Source organism: Mus musculus, chromosome 1 (assembly GCF_000001635.26).
Source record: "Mus musculus strain C57BL/6J chromosome 1, GRCm38.p6 C57BL/6J".
Taxonomy (NCBI): Eukaryota; Metazoa; Chordata; class Mammalia; order Rodentia; family Muridae; genus Mus; species Mus musculus.
In genome coordinates this window covers 172,538,024-172,555,937 of record NC_000067.6, presented here as the reverse complement: position 1 = coordinate 172,555,937, position 17,914 = coordinate 172,538,024, and the positions used below count along the sequence as shown (strand labels likewise).

The following is a 17,914-nucleotide window of genomic DNA, read 5'->3' as shown; positions in this document are numbered from 1 at the left end:
GCCAGGCTGAGGAGCAGCCGGAGTTATTTCTATAGGAGGGAGGGGGCCTGGTCCCCGCCTTGGGGAGGAGCCCAAGTAGCCCTAATTAGCAGGGTGACAGGATGGCCTACCCAGGCATTACCCAGCCCTCACCCAAGCTCTTCCCTGTCCCAAGAGTAGTGCAGGGGGACCAGCGGGACTTGTAATTAGGCACCTGTTAAACCTCCACTTCCTCCTGGCCAAGTCCTCGGGGTGACAACAGTCGCCCCATTTTCTAGCGTCCACGGAGCTCCTCTCGCCACTCATTCGCTGCCTCCTTCCCTGGGGGGAAGTGGGAAAGAGGAAGGAGAAGCCAGATTTCCAGAGGAAGGATGGCCAGCATTTGAAGAGTTAACATAACCAAAGATATCCCTGAGTCTCATGCACCCTCCCATTGCAGAAGACCCAGATTTCCGGGTCCCAGTCCCTTCAAGCATCCTTTGCCCTCCAGGTCAGGTCTAAAAGATAGTGTATCAGAGAAGGGATCCCTCTGCTGTGCTGGGACCTAGAAGGAAAGCCCAGGTAACAGGAGATACAGGAACGTAGCTTTTCTCTGTCCCTTTCAAGGGAGTGAAGCTTCTGGGTTGAAGAGAGAAGGAAGGGGTTTGTGTAAGAACAGGGTCTTCCCACGCTACTGTTTCTCCATCCTTGCTGGCACAAAGGTCATCCCCAAGTTCAAGGATCCCAGAGAGCAGGAAGTGCTATGATGGGTTTACCTCCCACACAAACCTCTATCAGTTCACTGAAGCCTGAAGAAGAAGGATCAAGGCATGTGGAGGGAGTGAGGGACTGTGCACTGTGAGAGAAAGTTTGAGGTAGGCAAGACAGGAGGTCATGTGCGTACATCTCTCACGGGGATGTGGGTAGGAGAAGGACTGGGACCCTCTGTGTGCTTTATTCTGGGATTTTTTTTTTATTATTCTTGGCATCTCAGCCAGGCCCTGAAGGTTTAATGTAGGCCCAGTGTTAATAGGAGTCAGAATCCCCTAAGAACAAAGACCCTCAAAGCCTGGACCATCCACAGGGTATCCAACCATCACAGTAACTAAGCCAGCACAGATCTAGGCAGGGTGGGAGGGTCTTAGCCAGCAGAAAGGGGAAAGCCAGCCACTGTTGGTTGGTCCATGCATTCAGTTCAATCCTTAACCTTCTCTGGATTCCAGGACTATCCAATAGGACACAAATTATGAGGAGCCTCATTCAACAGCTTGGGCCCTTTAGGGAGCCTTTTCCACTACTGACCTGGGGCTTAGGAAGGGCAGAGGGGGAAGAGTCTACAGGAGAGTTATGGGGCTCAGGAATGCTGCCAAGACCTACCCTCTTAGAAGAATAGGACAAGACAATAAGGAAGCACACGGAGTCCACGCAGCTCTGTGTTCTAAACCCCTTTACCCAAACTGCCAACAATAACAGGCTGCTCCGGGGCCCGCCAGATGCACACAGTGACTATCCTTATTTCCTTATCTATTTTGAGATTTATGGGGTTGTCCTGAGCCTTCGGGAAAACAGGAGTCATTATCCCCGTTCTACAGATAGGGAAACAGAAGCCCGGAAAAACAAAGATTCAGTTCAGAGGCAGCTACTGACCAACTAGGGATAGCCAGGCATCCTGGCACTCAGTCCCAAGTGGTCCAAAGGAGAGCCTGGCGGCCATATTGTCTACTACTACTACTACTACACATCAGAGGGGAAGCATGGAAGGCCAGTGGTGAGTGGAGGGGGAGACAGACAGGATCAGGAAGAGGGAAAATGAATAGAAAGGGCTGAACCTGTGGTTCCACTAAACTGACATGGAGGGATCCATTGGCGCCCTGGATTAGAGCTAATGCATAGTGAAGGCTGCCTCCGGGGTTAACTTCGAGGTTAGCTGAAATTATGAATGAGGCAGAGGTCGGAGATGAGTTTGGAATTAGAGTTAAGGTCGGTATTAAGGTTCCAATTGCAGCTAGAAGTGCAGCAGGCACCGACCACAGCTCCGTGTTAAGGCAGGACTTTGTGCTATGGAAAGAAATCTGTTTTCAGTGTCATTCACAGATCTGCATGTGCGTACAGGTTGAGGTAACTCAAAGGCCCGGTTGAAGTTGATTTAAGATTTGTTACAAATGAATTTGAACTGAGTATGGGATTTAAGTCAGGAGAGGGTGGTTGGGGTTAAGATAGGAAGTAAAAATACATGATCAAGCAGCTTCAAGGTAACCAAAAGGGAGAGATTTTAAGATATAGAAAGATAACAACCCCTGCCACACACACACACACACACACACACACACACACACACACACACACACACACACCCCTGCCAAATCCAGGTTTGGCTCAATGCTGGAAGCACGGGACTGGAGCATAGTGAGGTACCCAGGGTCTGAGGGAGGGATTCAAAAGTGCACGAGCCCATATGAGAGGGGGTGAAGCAACTTAATCCCATAACAAATGTAACTTCTGAAGTCCTGCTCCACCGCCTGCTCACAGCCTGAGGAAGCTCCCAGATGCCAGAAGCTATGAGTAACCAGGGGATTCTGTCGCCAGACGGAACCAGAAGATGAGGCCCCTCAGAGAGATTTGCTGGGGGGAGGGATCCGATTGTGGAGCCCCAGAGAGGTTGAGGTTGGGGGTCTAGGGAAGAATCAGGACCTATTAATTAGAGAAAAAAACACTTTTGAGGGGTTCACAGAGGGTTTCTCAAAGCTGGAAAAGGAGACAGCATTATCGTTGATCCCCCATGACCTACTGAAGGCTAATTGTCACCTGCTTGCAATTTGGAGCCTATAAAAGAAGCTGTCAGTCTCCCTGCCCTATGCCATGGGGGTGGGGAGGAGGGGAGAGGGTACCAGTCATAGATCCAGCCTAGTGTTCCTACCTTCTAAGACTGGCCTGCAGCCCAGTGGCTCTTTAAGCCTCTGCCTCAGCAAAAGAAGAGGGCCCCACTCCTGAGAGGCATTCTGCTCTAAATCTTCCCTTGCCTTTCCTTCACCATCTGACTCTGCCCTAAACTTCCCATTTCTAACACACACACACACACACACACACACACACACACACACACACACACACACACTCCCACCCCCACTTCCCTTTCAGATCCCATAAAGGTCCAGGCTGACATCAGAAAATCTTGGACTTCCGTGCTAGGAGAGGACAATAGCTCTTGCTTCTATTCTAGGACAGAAATAAAAAGTTAAAGACAAAGACCTAGAAGAGAGTGAGCAGAGACTGTGGGGGATGGAAGAGGCATGACCAGCAATCAGAGCCAGCTTCAGAGATGTGCTCTAGCCCAACCCCAGATCCCTGTGGAGGACAGGCAGCCTAACCATCCTCCAAAACTAACTATCAGCAATCCACACAAACCCCTAGTTCTTCAAGACCCCCAGCTGACCTGGGACTACAACCTGACCCCCTTTAGACCAGCCTCCCTCATGGCCGGCCCCTCCACTCCCTTTTCCGTGTCCCCATGTAGACCTAGAGCTCACCCCAGAACGCTCGGGGATGAGTTTAACCACCTGAACAAGTTTCAGAGGGGTTCCAGAGCAGGAGTTAGGAACTACCACAGGGAGACAGATGGTATGATGTGGGTCTCAAAGCAAGGTGGTGGCGAAGAAGCTGGATTCTGGAAACCAAGGGACCACCACAGCCGCTGACTCTGCAGCAGGTTTCAGTGAAGGTAATAAGATGTAGTACTACCAGGTGAGGCCAAGGGCAGGGGTTCAGAGATGGTGTTGGTGGATGAAGGATCACTCTTAAGTTCTGACAGGAAGGATCAGAGTCACGTTGGAGAAGAGCAGATCTGTTAGTGCTTAAGTTTGAAGATGTGCAGCGCAGCTGTAGATTGAAACTCAAATCAGAGCCGTAAGCAATAACTTCAAACACAGGTGACCCACATATTCTCTGGGCCCGTCATCCAGCCTCCCGAGCCTCTGCATTTCCACTGGCTCACCTCAGAAAGAGGGGGACTGCAAGAGGGAGCCTGGATGTACCGAGATCTGTCCCATCACACAGTATCCCAGAACTGACCTGGCTCACACAGTCTTGACTTCTAAAAGATCGACCTGGTCTCCAGGGACGTGAGAAGGTTGACTGAATGTCATTGACTGAAGTGCCAGGAGGGCAAGCAGAGGTGAGAGGGAATCCCTTGTAAAGAGTGTGTGGAATCCTAATGACAGAGCTGAGGGAGAACCGAGAAGCCTTCACGCTAAAGGTATCTTCACAGCACGAAGCTCAGCTGCATCTCCATCTCACGGACCTTCATCTGGACTTCATGCTGGAATGTGGGGAAAGAGCGAAGAGTCTCGGCTCCTCTCCTATAGCATCCCCGTGGATGGGAGACAGAGCCAAGGGAAGGGACACTTAGCCCACGATGTGATGAGGTGTGCTGATAATAATCACAAGGTCCTGCTTGGTGGAGATGATGTTTAAAGAGAGACTGAAAAGGTTACTGATCATGATGAGCCGAGAGAGAGAGAGAGAGAGAGAGAGAGAGAGAGAGAGAGAGAGAGAGAGAGAGAACCCCTGAGGTGGCCAGAGCTGTGTCTCGGTGCTTGGGAAGTAAGCCAGGGTCCTGCCAGACACAATTCAGAAAAAATGAAACCAGGAGTGACAGCTGGTGATTATTTTTGAACAGAGTAGATAAAATCCTTGAGCACTAAACCTCTTGGAACCTTCGACTCGAAACCTACGAGAACTTCACTGGGATCATAGCCAGGTCCTCGGGACTGATTCTGCAACTCAGATTGATTGGCCTGAACCATGCGCCCCCATGTGTGGAGACAGATTTTGTGATGTATTAATCTCTATCTGTCCAGTGGGACCTTGGCTTTTGGACTTGTAGGAATAAAATTTGCTTTTGCTTCAATATTTGGACTTTCCCATCACGTATCTTCAAAGAGAAGCTGTGGTCCCCTCAACCCCCAGGGTGGTCCCAGGCCTGGCCTGCTCTAAACAACTGCCCAGAGAGGCTTTGGAAGAAAGCTTAGGTGTGGGGTTCAGAGCCTTTCCCACTAAGCCTGAACAGACAGGCCCTCCCTCTGCCCTCCCTGTTTGTTTCCTGTTGCCTGGATACCTGAATAAAGGACTGGATGAGAGAAGGTGGGGCTTGTCTCAGCTCAGCCAGGCCTGGCTGGAGAGGGAAGTGTTAACTCTCAGGGGAGCCATAAGCCCTGCCCAAGAGTAAAGAGGACGCCTCCCCTCCTCCTCCAGGTTCCTCCTTCCGATACTTCCCCCGGAAGCCTCTGCAAAGCCCAGTTTCCAGAACACCGGCACTGTCCCACGTAAGGCTCACCATGCAGAGTGGATGGATACAGAGAGCTTCCTTCCGTCTTATAGATTGTGCACCTGTTTAGCGCGGCCCCAAGACTAGGGCTGTGCATGTCACACACACGAAGACACTGGTGGACTGGGCTTTCTGAGCAGGTAGGTAGTGGGCGCCTTGTCTCTCAGGGAAAGCAAGCCAGGTTCTGCAACCATTTGCCTAAGGCTTACAAAGAAGACTGGAACGCCGGCAGTTCTCCAAGGTCTCCTCCAGCCATACGTTCTCGTGATTTGGTAGTGCTCATTCCCATTAGCCCAGACACAGACATTCTCCGGTAGCCGTGTAGGGGGAAAAATTCACGGACTCTGAGGAGTTTCTCCCAGGCCCTCCCTCCCTAGCCGACCTCCCTTCTTCACCTCCTCCTCTTCCTGGGAGGCTGAGAAAGTCACAGCTTCAGCTGCAGCACTGTCCCAGCACCAAAGTCATCAAAGCCACTGAGACAGTGGCCACCCTTTTGAAGAAGGATATTGGCACGAATGCAGGAGTTTGAGCCTCAAGAGCCGTGAGGACAAGGGCAAGAGCTGTGAGCGTTAAAGCAGAGGAAAGGGGTTGCACTCTTTAAGGATAGATAAATTGTGATTTCCTGGGATGCATCTCAGTGCACGGAGAGAGATGTGGGTCACTTTTCGATAGGAAGGGACCTGAGGTCTTGACTAAATAGTTGCCTTGACCACGGGAGCTTCCAGGCTTCACAAGAATGTAGCAGGAGGGGTGTGGTCGAAAGAACAGAAAGTGAGGAACTCTCTGTCCCTAAGCCTCCAAGCCTGTGTACCCAGACTTCTTGTCTGAGACTTCAGCGTCTTCTTTCTTCCATCACCTAAACAGCTGCCACCTTTCCTCACCCCCAAAACCCTGCAGAGCTTTGAACTCTGAGAGCCCCTTTCATCCGAGCCTATTCAAAGTGCTTTTACTGAGACCAATTAATGCCCAGCTGTGACCCAAGTCACACGCAGGGGTACTGAAGCTTTCAGGAGCACCAAAGGACATCCTGGCATCCCACTGAGTCAGGGACTATGTGGCTAGGCCACCAGAGCTGGCAGCACCCAGCTGGAGCAGTTGCAAAGGTTCAGAGACTGCCCCACCCCCACCCATCCCCCAAGCCACTGCAGAGCCTGGCAACAGGCTCACATGGGCAGGTAGGGCATGGAGCCCAGGCAGGAGCTGGGGCATATATGCCTGAGACACAGCTGCTTGCAGATCTGACTGTGTGTTCTACCCGAGTACCCAACCACTGGGTTTCCTAAGGCTGGACCAATCCAGTCTGATGCATTCCAGAGGCATAAGACAGGCTGTGAGATCCTTGGGTGCTAATCTGTACCTTTCTATATAAGACAATATAAATGCAGTAAATAAAAAGAGTCTGAGCCTGATGTGGTAGTGCATGCTTTTAATCTCAGAACTTGGGAGGTAGATGCAGGTGGATCTCTGTTAGTTAGAAACCATCCTGGTGTATATAGTGAGTTCCAGGATATCCACAGCTACAGAAAGAGGGGCTATCTCAAAAAAAAATTCTGTCATAACTAAGTTACTAATAGTTTGAGCACTCAAAACAAAAAACAAAACAAAAACCAGAAAAACTTTACATGAACAAAGAAAATACACCAACATCAGGACACCTCCTACTTATCTACTGGTCGCCACCCCCAGCCCCAGCCCCAGCCCCAGCCCCAGCCCCGCCCACTGCCCTCTGCAGCCTCCCAGAAAACCCCAAGGTTGATCTGTGGCTTGGAGGGAAACACAAAACCACTTGTGCCTCTGAGCATAAGGTCAGCGGAAGCTTCCCTAGCAGAAAGAGCTCAGCAAAGGGTCAAGAGTTAACCTTTAGGGGCAAGGCTGAGGCCGGTCACTCCTGACTGCTGAGTCTGCGGGTACCTGAGAGCCCTCGATACCACACGGTTTTTTTTGTACCCCACCTCACTTCACACACACATCCGCCCCGTAGACTGTGTGTTCACCTCACTTCCTACTGACTCAACCACTGTTGCCACAGAAGGACCCACCTACTTCAGCTGGGTGACTGACTTCTGTATGGAACTAGTCCTACTGCCAATCATCATTAAGAGGGCTAGAGAGGGGCTGGAGAGACAGCTTGATATTAGAGTGCTTGCCTGGCATATGTGAGGCTCCCATTCATTCACCAGTAATTTAAAAAGAAAAAAAAAATCACCGCCACAAAGCACCTTAGAAAGAGCGGGTAGGAGGCTTATACGAGGTGATAAATGTGGAACTACCCAAGACCCCAACAGCTCTCAGAACTGTCCCGCTTAGAGGAGCTGGGCTCCAGGCAATGAGCCAGCTGATTCTGGAGCCTACCAAAGCCTGTGAAAAGTCTCTCATGAATCCTTAGAGAAGGTATCAGACCCCTCCTCCACATCATGGGCCAATTTGAAAAAGTTCATGGGACTAGAGGGGCAATCCTCTGTGCTGAGATTCTCTCCCAAACCATCGTTATGTGTGTTCATGTGTATATGCATATATATGGTTAGTTTCTTTTTTTTAAGATTCATCTATTTTATGTGTATGGGTATTTTGCCTACATGCACAGATGTGTGCACTGCATGCATGCCTGGTACCATATATCCCCTGGAACTGGAGTTAAGACACCAGGGTGAGCTGCCATGTGGGTGCTGGAAATTGAACCTCTAGAGGAGCAATCAGTGCTCTTAACTGCAGAACCATCTCTCACAGACCCAACCATCTTCACACTCTTAGTTGGCTATAGTTCCTTCTCCAGAGCCAGACCTTTATCCCTGTGCCTAAACCCTTTCCAGTCTGTCTCACTCAGGGGCTGTGGGCTCTGCAAGTCTCCCAGCGGCCACCCTGGTTAATTGCCAGGCTTGTCTTACACCTCTTTCCTCCCTGGCTTGCACAGCAGAGCAGACCCATTCTTTTCAGCTCTGCAGACAGTGGGCATAGAACCAAATAGTAGGTACCAACGATGGTTCTGACATTCTTGAGAAGGAAAGTCCTTTGAAATAGATGAGGCTTGTTCTGTGGTCCCAGCATCAACCGAACAATTATCGGTGTCAATGTGCCAGCTAGAGGCAGACTAGAATCCTTGGTGATAGCATCAATGCTTTCTCTCTTATCGTGGGCTGGGTACCACATCTCCCAAGACCTTTAGGAAGGAATGGATACACATCTCTAGATTGAAGGTCATTGAGTTAGGGGAGTTTTCCCCCGGTCCAGTGGAACTTCCTGCCTAGTTGTATAAAAGCAATAGTCTTCTAGTTGAGGAAGGTGGAGAGGGTGACTGGGGAAGTCCTGAGGAAGAGGAAACACAGGAAGCAGCTTGTGACTCTCCTTGGGCACTATGAAAAGAGGACTCTTGCCCCAGGCCCTTGTAACCTGGCTTGTAAACACCCAGGACGCACTCAGCCACTGTCCTTTCCTCCTTGGTGCGGACTGCATGGAGACAAGACTAGGCTAAGTCTGAGAGACGGAGCAAGGGTCTGGGGCTGGGGAGATGGGCACTACACTGATGGTTTTAAATGGAAGCCCTTCCTTCCATCATTGAAAGGTGGTGTTGCCTTCTGAAAATGCTGGGGCCATCCTAAAGGGCATGTTTGAGATGTTCTAAAGATGTACAAAAGCTGAGGGAAGCCGGGCAGTGGTGGCGCACGCCTTTAATCCCAGCACTTGGGAGGCAGAGGCAGGCAGATTTCTGAGTTCGAGGCCAGCCTGGTCTACAAAGTGAGTTCCAGGACAGCCAGGGCTACACAGAGAAACCCTGTCTAAAAGAAAGAAAGAAAGAAAGAAAGAAAGAAAGAAAGAAAGAAAGAAAGAAAGAAAGAAAGAAAGAAAGAAGGGAGGGAGGGAGGGAGGGAGGGAGGGAGGGAGGGAGGGAGGGAGGGAGGGAGGGAGGGAGGGAGGGAGGGAGGGAGGGAGGGAGGGAGGGAGGGAGGGAGGGAGGGAGGGAGGGAGGGAGGGAGGGAGGGAGGGAGGGAGGGAGGGAGGGAGGGAGCAAGCAAGCTGAGGGAAGAATCAGCACAAATGAGAAGCTTCCAAAAAGAAAACCAAGTCGACTTCAGTAGACTTGAGTACCCAGATGGCTCGTGGTATAACAAGCGTTCAGTAAGTACCTGATGTGTAAATAGGCATAGACTGGGGCAAGGCAGGAAGATTTTCCAACAGAACTGGATTTGAGGAGGCCCACTCATGGGATAAAGCGAACCGAGGAGAGCAGAGCCATGAGTGAGGGTCAGCTGTATTTGGGTGAGGAGCTGTGTCCTGGGGGTGCCTCCATGAGAACTGTGCTGCACTGCTGCCTGGAACTGAAAGGGATCTAAGCAGGAAAGGATGCAGTCCAGAGCGTTGAGCCCCGGGCTCACACACTGCCCCCTCCATATATGTGGTCTGAGTCATAGTCAGGAGCCCAGGACAAGCCAGTCCCAGCTACTCATGCTCCTCCCACTCCAGCTCAGCCCAGTGCACCCCTTTCACCAGCCCTCAAACAAAAGCAGAGCTCCAACTCTTGTCTCAGTGGCCCCAAATTCCTATGACATGGATACAGGGTCAGTGGAGAGATAAGAATATATATATGATTACAAAAAGGCCAGGAGCCCCTGGTCAGAGAAAATGGGTCCCATCATTTAGGATCGAAAACCCCACCAGAACACCATCTGGTTCTTAGCCATGAGCGACAGCCCTCCCGCATCCAGGTCCACGGTAATTTATCTTGATCTACCTTCAGTGCCCATTGGTATCCCCCATCCCCCATCCCCACAGCAGTGAAGTGGAGCTGTCCCTTAGAGAATAGAATAGCTTTAATCTGTAACTATGAAATGTGTAGGTTAGCAGCAGTTTGGATGCCCCGGGGAGCAAGCTGAATCCGTGCTCTCCCAGAGACCATAGAGGTTCCCCTTCAGTTAACAGAAGTGGCTGGCAGGATGTTGGCTTTACGCTCAACTTCGATGCAGTACTTCTCAGGAAGGCCGGTGGCTCTGCCGGGAGAAACGACAGGTATATGTAAGTAGGGTACTTACCAAAGGTGTGACAGAAGAAAACATGCCCTGGGCTTCCAGAACCTGGGGCCCTGTACCCCAAGCCGTTCCTACTGGTTGCCTCTAGCTGGCACATTGGCACCGCTGATGTACCACCAAGTACATTCCAGCCAAGATCCTAACACACTGCCAATGAGCTACCAGTGAACCAAGGAGTCCCAGTCCCAGAAGCTTCTGTCAGAGCCCCCTTCAGAGGGCAAGCCTCGGGCCGAAAACCCTCCCAACCTGACATTTCCAGCCTGCTACGTCACCTCTTTGGGAAAGAGGAGAAGAAGAAAGAGAAAGGACCCCAGCGCACCTCAGCTCTTCCAGCTTCTGTTTCTTGATGTCCTCGATGCGCTCGCGGCGCTTCTCAGCTTCCTCCTTGAGGCGGCGGCCCTCTTCGAAGGTAGCGAGCCGGTTCTGCACGTGTTTCTGCTGGTTCTCACGCACCTGCCGTCGGAGCTCGTTGGCATGCTGGAGGCACCCCTTGGCTTTCTTCTCCTGTTCCTGCTTCTCCCTCTCAATCTGCTCTCTCTGAGCCCTGGGAAAGGGACAAAAGGAATGTGATTGGCTGGGCTCCTGGGTTGACCCCTCAGTGGTCATGCTTCAAGGTCCACAACCGTCCAACCTCGAGGTCTCAGGCCCCAGACTAAAAGCGTCCACGGCGTGCTCCTCTCCCCGGACAGACCCAAATACATTGTCATATGCCACAGTGTTGACATTCTTACTAATTTCTAATTGTTTTTCATTTTATGTGTGTTTTGCCTACACGTGTGTCTGTGCACAACATCTATGCCTGATGCCCTCGGATACTAAAGGAGGGCATCCGATGCCCTGGGACTGGAGTTACAGACCATTGTGAGCTACCATGTGGGTGACAAGTATGTTGAACTTGGATCCTCTCAAAAAAAAACAAAAAACAAACAAACAAACAAACAAACAAACAAACAAAAACAGCCAACGGTCTTATTTGCTAGATAGCTCTCCAACCCCTTAGTTTATTTTAAATAAAAATCTCCACATTCAAAACACTCATTGGTCTCTGTAAATTGTATAGCTGGGTCCTACAACCAGGATTTCGCCCACCGAGAGCTATTTCTTCTCTCCCTTCTAATGATGCACGTAACTCCTCTCCAGCCTGTTCTAAGTTACCTTCCTTCCTTGCCTCCCTTACAATCACAACACCAACAAAACCAAACAAGGGTAAGGAAACACTGTCTGTAAGGTTAGCCCTACTTTGGTTGCTGGAAGAAGGCAAGAACTCAGGCTGACTCTTCTCTTATTGATTCATGGTCTCACATTCCTTCTATGGATGTCTTCCATAACAATGCTTCCTAGTCTACTATCAGGTAGAAAAATCTCTAATGGCATCCAGAGGACGCTCAAATGAAATATATTTACATCTCAAAGAAATTTGGTCAGAGGCCACCTAACCTAATACTGGATTTCTTCTCAATACAATCAAAACCGAATTGTAAAACTATCTCAGGCGGGGAATTCTTACCTGCTTCTCTCCCACAGGCTTGCTCACACCAAAACAAAGATCACCCCTCCTCCCATTGCCAAAGACCTCAGTCACTTATTCATCTCCTTAGTGTCTTCCAAACTCCACCAACACATGGCAAGCCCTCCCAAGTCTGAGCAGCTCCTCTGGCCAAGCAAACACCTCCCCAAATCCCACAGCCCCATGGAGCCTTTCCCAGTACATAGGAAGGGAAGCGCTGGTGACCACACACCTCTATAGTTACACGTCAAGTGCCCACAACCCACACGGATCTCAGGCAGGTGTGCTCTCCCTGCTTGTGATCACTGTGTGTAGATTAGCTTCCTATTGTTCATACGCATCAAAGTGAGCAGATAACAGAAAAGGGAAAGCTGGCGGCGTTACTAGAGAGCTGCTGGTGTTGGTGGGCAGCTGAAAAATCCAAATGAGGAGGGTCTCAGTGAATCTCCATTGTCGGCTTGACTAGGCACTAGACTCACCTAGAAGAAGACACGTCTTTGGACATGTCTATGGGTGGGGCTTGGGGTGGGGGTTCCAAAGAGGTTTAACTGAGGAGGAAAGACTCCTCCTGAATTTGGACAGCACCATCCTGTGGACTGGGATCCTAGACTGGATATTTGGATTTTTTTTAATGGAGAAGGGGAGCTGAGTACCAGCGCATTTTTTTTTTCTGTCTGCTTCTTGAATGTGGTGTGGCTGGTCACCTCCGTGCCATGGCTTCCCCACCAGGATGCACCGTGCCCCTTCAAACCATAAGCCGAAATAAGCCCTTACTCAAAATGCTTTCACTGAGCATTTTGTCATGGCAGTAAACAAACCAAGTGAGTGGATACACCGGTCATGCCACAAAGGCAAAGCAACACTCGTGGGCTCTGGCTGCGTGCTGGGGTCACATAACTCTCGGGCTCTGGCTGCATGCTGGAGTCACCTAACTCACAGGCTCTGGCTGCATGCTGGAGTCACCTAACTCACAGGCTCTGGCTGCATGCTGGAGTCACCTAACTCACAGGCTCTGGCTGCATGTTGGAGTCACCTAAGGCATTCCAGAAGCTGCCTGCCCCTGGCTGTTGAATCACAACCCGTTCGGGTGTCACCTAAATGGCAGTATTTTTTTTTTTTCTAAAGGTCTCGATTCCGCCAGTCAACAGTCTGAAAGTTCAGGATCTCCTGATCAGAAGCAGGACGTCCATATGCAGGCTGCACTGGAGGCCACGCTTTTGAAGTAAGAGAATCTGGATTGCTGGCTGTGGCGGGGACACTCCCCGAGTAAAGACATCTATCATGGAAGTCACCTGGTGCGAAGACACTAGGTCTGGATGCTAAGCCAGGACAGCAGGACTTCTCCAAAGAGCTGAATGGAGTTTAATAGCTGGCTAGTGCCTATGCTCCAGGCAGACCCAGCAAAGCAGAGTCAAGTGGGTCAGGAGCAAAAGTAGGGCTTGGAATTCATCCCATTAATGTTTATTAGTGCCTGCCAAAGGCACACAGCTGTCCAAGGGCACAGAGGCACGGGGAGACACCTGGAAGGCAATCTGGAGCCCAATGGCAGGCTCTGTGGGGGGTTGCGGGGGCTCTCTTCATTACCAGGTGTCTGGTGACCGTAGCACAACCCGAGGGGCGGGGGGGCGGGGGGTGAGGGGCAAGAAAGGCAGAAGAGCCAAAAGGCATCTCAGTCAGTGGGAACAAGCAGGGTCAAGATCCTATGAGAATCCAGGAGTGTTGTTCTTGGGGAGAAGGTCTGCTCTGCCTCCTTTGAGGCCCAGGAGCCTGGCCTGGCTTGCTCCTGACTGAGACAGCTCCAATAGTAAGGACCCAAGGCCCAGACACCAAGATGACTGGGTGCTGGTCAATTTTGCTTCATCTGAGCACACTTTCTGTAATTTCAAGTTCTCCAAATGCAAATTTTCTTTGGTTCGGTCCCCCACCCCTTCCTTTTTAAAAATCTTATTTTCCAGAAGTTGAAACAAAGCACAAAGGAAGTGGTCCCCAGTCGGACCAGGTCTGGTGGTGGTACATCTGACTAGGAGGAGAGAACAGAGAAGGAAGCTGCTCTGAGGGAGGACCAGAAGAGTAGGCACTATGAGTCCTTGGCCCTTGCGTGCAGGCTGAAATCATCACTGAACGGAAACAACAAACAGTAAAGAGATGCTAGCTGCCACGCCGCAGAGAGAGACGTAGAAGATGCCCACCCGAGCAGGAATCTCTGGCAGCCTTCGGGTGGATCAGGCACAGACAGTGTTCACTCACTTCTAATGAGCTTCATGATACCCAGGCAGAGTCTTCAACGCATGTTGATCACCAGCTATGAGTCAAATCAATGGCAAAGACTCCCTCAGAGCCTTGCTCTAATGACACAATCCTTAGCGTCTGGATGAATCCTCCATCTCCTCTAGGCTTCTCCTACTCAGGCTCCCTAGTTTGCAGAAAGATGTGGGACCTAAGGGCGGCAGGAGGGACCTTTCTTTACACCGTTACTGATAAAGGATAAATAACCCTCGGTTCCTTAAACACTTCCGGATGTTCTTTTCCAATTCTCTAATCAGGAAATTTTCCTGGCTCGAATAGCTTTGAAATACCTCAGCCATCCATCTAGTCAGGATGACTGCAGCAACGTGATCAAGACGGATGTGCACCTTCCCTGGTACCGTGGCAGGAATCTCCTCTCCATCCACCACACACCATCCCCTGAGCACACTCCTGTCATCCTTCAACACGGGAAAGGAAGCCAGGGTTCTCTCGGCATCTCCTACCGAAGGATCCTCTCGAACTCATCTCGGTCACGCTGAACCTGAACGGCCAGCGTGTGTTCCTTGAATGCCACCTGCTCCAGCCGGCTTTTGCGCAGCTTTTCCTCTGTCTCTATCTTCTTCTGCGCATTTTCCTTTTCCTTTCGACGCCACTCTCGATCTGCAACCTCCTGGTTGCGCTTGGCCCGCAAGGCATCCTAAGAAAGCAGGCAGGGGGAGGGGGGGGGCGAAGACAGGGGAGCTATGAGGATACAAAAGAACTGGAGATAGTCACTGACGTACAGACTCCATTCTGCCTAAGGAAAGATGGAATCCTGGCATAGATTCTTTAGGGTCAGAAGATTTCCCCAAAGGGTCACCTTGTCCTATCCCCCATCCTTATTCTTTCCCGGTTCCTTGAGCACCTCCTCCGAGCCCTGGAGTTGCTTTTAACTTTAAAAACTGCTAATGATAGAGATGCCACATTTCCCCTGGTGACGTTTCATTAGTCAGTAAAGGTTGGAAAATCCTCTTTATATAGCAGCCAAAAGCTTTCTCCGGAACCTAAGCACATACTTCTACTCTCTTCCGGCTGCCGTGGACAATGGGAAAGGGCCTACCCTTCCTCCTTAGGTGCTTTTTCCAAAAGACATCCCCCATGATTAAATGACATTTGTCTGCGGTTATATTTTTGAAGGCTAGACAGCAGGCATCCTCTCTTCTATACCTCCACCCTGCAGGCCACTTTACAGGCTGTCAAGGGATGGCTTCCCCCGGGAGTGGGAGGGAGAGAGGAAGGTACCTGCTCTGCTTGATAATCCTGCGCCTTCTCCTGCAAGGCCCTCAGGCGGGCGATCTCCTTCTCTTTCTCCCTCCGGATTTTCTCCTGCTCAGCTTCATACTCTGCCTCTCGAGCCTGCCAGGAAGAAAAAGGCTTCAGGATAATGCACACCATTGCAGCTCTGCACAGAGAAATGCAATCTGTACAGGGAACGTGCTTTCCAGCATCTTCCCTTCCACTTCCTTGCTAGATCTAAGATGGGGGTGGGACTTTAGCAATGCACAAACAAAAGGACAACTAGCCTTTGTAGAAGGCAGCCGTGGCTTACAAAAAGCTTTCTCAGGCCTTATCCTAGAGAGCTCAGGCAGCATCTCATCAGACAGAAGCTATGGATGCCCAAACTGTTTTGAACGCAGGAATCCTCAGCCCCGGCGCTCCTACTCCTTCTGAAGATAATTTCAAGTTGCAAGGCCACAGAGCCAAGTAACAACTGTGGTTCCCTGCCTTGCCTTGTAAAATGCAGCAGGTAGACGTTATCTCATTAGTGCCTGGGAAAACTGCCAACTGTGCTTTGGGCAACCCCACAGTGCTTAGCAGATACCTCAAGAGTAAACCATCAAAATGCCGTCCCTTTTACCACCTCTGGGCAAGAACAGGAGTGAATAAACCCCAAGGCTTCTCAACCACTGTGCCTAGAGCAGTCACATGATCACAGGCACATGTTGGGTGGCATACCATGGTCGTCCCATGAAGACTGTCCCTTATCCCTCATTATTCTACCTTCCCAGACTGCCAAGAATCCCCGGGAGTTGCCTATTTTGGGGTTATGCTCCACAGAGTCAAGCTGATTGTTAGCTTGCAGGCAATCCAGCTCTTCTGCCCTCAAGGACCTAGCAATTGCCTACGCTACACCTGCCTCGCTAGGTATAGCACTGAATTCCTACCTCATCTCCCCCTCTCTCTCTCCCTCCCTCCCCTTGGATCTCCCCCCACCCCTTTTGTCCTCAGAGCCTCCTTTTTCTCCCTCTCTGCTGCCTCTCTCAATGCCCTCCCTCATGGCTTGTTTGCTGCCTCTACTCCTCTGGACCTGCCAGGTACCCCCTCACCCTACTATATTTCATAACACTGGTTCCTCTGCCTCATCTTGCCCTGGATAGCAGGAAAGAAAATTCTAGATGCTTCCACAACCACTCTCTGCCTTTAGTCCTGAAGGGGCAGAGCTGAGAGGATCAGCACACTGCCTAAAAATGCAGCATAAGAGAAGTAGGCTAAGTTAACTGTCATCAGGAGCTCCAAATCTACAGAAGAGACTGGATCCATGTGCACATGAATCATTCCCCTGCCACTCGAGTATTTCTGTGTTTTTAAAATAATTCCATGTTCACTCTAAACTATACTTAAAAGTCTTTATTTTTTTTTCTCTCCTTCATCCTCTACTCCCTACATACCCCAATCACCCCATCACTCATTTTTGACCCAGAGTGAGTCCACACATTTAGGAGCTTTACCCATCCCAAGCTGTCTGCAGATATTGCTTTTCCCATCTATTTCTTCTTATACAGTCATTCTACAGTGAGGTATCTCAACTACCCAATACAAGCTGTCCTATATAAGAGTTTTTACAACAAAAAAAAAATTTAAATGTATGGGGAAGCCAATGCTCCGTTTCTAGGCTTCTCAACCCTTGAAGAATTAATATAAGCTTTACTTTCACCAATCACTTAGGTTTTCTTTTACTGCATGTGACCCTGATTCCAGCTTTTACGTGACTGTATCAATGAAGATAATGACACACTGGTTTGGGGGGCGGTGTCTCTAAAATCTATACTCTTACTGAACAGTTTATCAGGCCATGATGAAGAGAAAACGAAGCCAGCCCTATGTATTTTAAAATGAAGGCATGGCTGTCTCCTGCTAGAGTCCTACAATTGCTCAAGTCCATTATAGACATGTCACTCCTGGACAGTGGTTCCAGCACTGGACACCAAGTCCCTACCATCTTCTTCTTGGTAAATTCCATCACCATCTGGTCTGCCAGTCTCTCCTGTGCCAGCATCTCTGCTTTCTGTCTCTGGTTTTCATCATTGATACGTTTAATTTCAGCTTGCATCTTCAGTTTTTCCTGATGTCTTCGTTCCAGATCCTGCCAGCAAAAGGAAGAGATCCTCAGAGGAGAAGAAGGCAAGGCATATAGCTACTGACATGCTGGTATAGAGAAAAACAGAGGCAGGAGGCAGTACAGTGTGACCAGCACTAGCCTGGATTCAAGCTGTCTTTCAAGAACGGAGAATAAGGGGCTGGAGAGATGGCTCAGTGGTTAAGATCACTGACTGCTCTTCCAGAGGTCCTGAGTTCAATTCCCAGCAATCACATGATGGCTCACAACCGTCAGAAACGGGATCAGATGTCTTCTTCTGGTGTGTCTGAAGACAGCAACAGTGTACTTGCATACATTAAGTAAATAAATAAATAAATATTTTAAAAAAGAATGGACAATAAGCACCTTTGCAACCAAATAGCCTCTTTGCATCTTCACCCAACTCAGCTTGGTGATGGCCCCTGACACTTATCTCTCAATGCTTTCTGGAAATAGAGGCT

General features: G+C 50.1%; 1 protein-coding gene and 1 long non-coding RNA gene across 2 annotated transcripts in view; one reads left to right on the top strand and one right to left on the bottom strand.

Annotated features, from left to right (window-relative positions):
- The first annotated feature begins 5,131 nt into the window (after positions 1 to 5,131).
- 4933439K11Rik (RIKEN cDNA 4933439K11 gene) lies at positions 5,132 to 14,318 on the top strand. Its single transcript, NR_040558.1, has 3 exons — positions 5,132 to 5,421; positions 12,935 to 13,031; positions 13,765 to 14,318. It is a non-coding gene; the product is annotated as an RIKEN cDNA 4933439K11 gene (long non-coding RNA).
- The window catches only part of Cfap45 (cilia and flagella associated protein 45), a 24,741-nt gene continuing 16,894 nt past the window's right edge, over positions 10,068 to 17,914 (bottom strand). The window contains exons 8-12 of the mRNA NM_027972.1: positions 17,313 to 17,459; positions 15,338 to 15,451; positions 14,560 to 14,753; positions 10,622 to 10,846; positions 10,068 to 10,263 (exon numbers count right to left, since the gene is read on the bottom strand). Of these exons, the coding sequence (NP_082248.1) occupies positions 10,185 to 10,263; positions 10,622 to 10,846; positions 14,560 to 14,753; positions 15,338 to 15,451; positions 17,313 to 17,459 (759 nt within the window). The 3' untranslated portion in view covers positions 10,068 to 10,184. The remainder of the gene's footprint in view (positions 10,264 to 10,621; positions 10,847 to 14,559; positions 14,754 to 15,337; positions 15,452 to 17,312; positions 17,460 to 17,914) is intronic.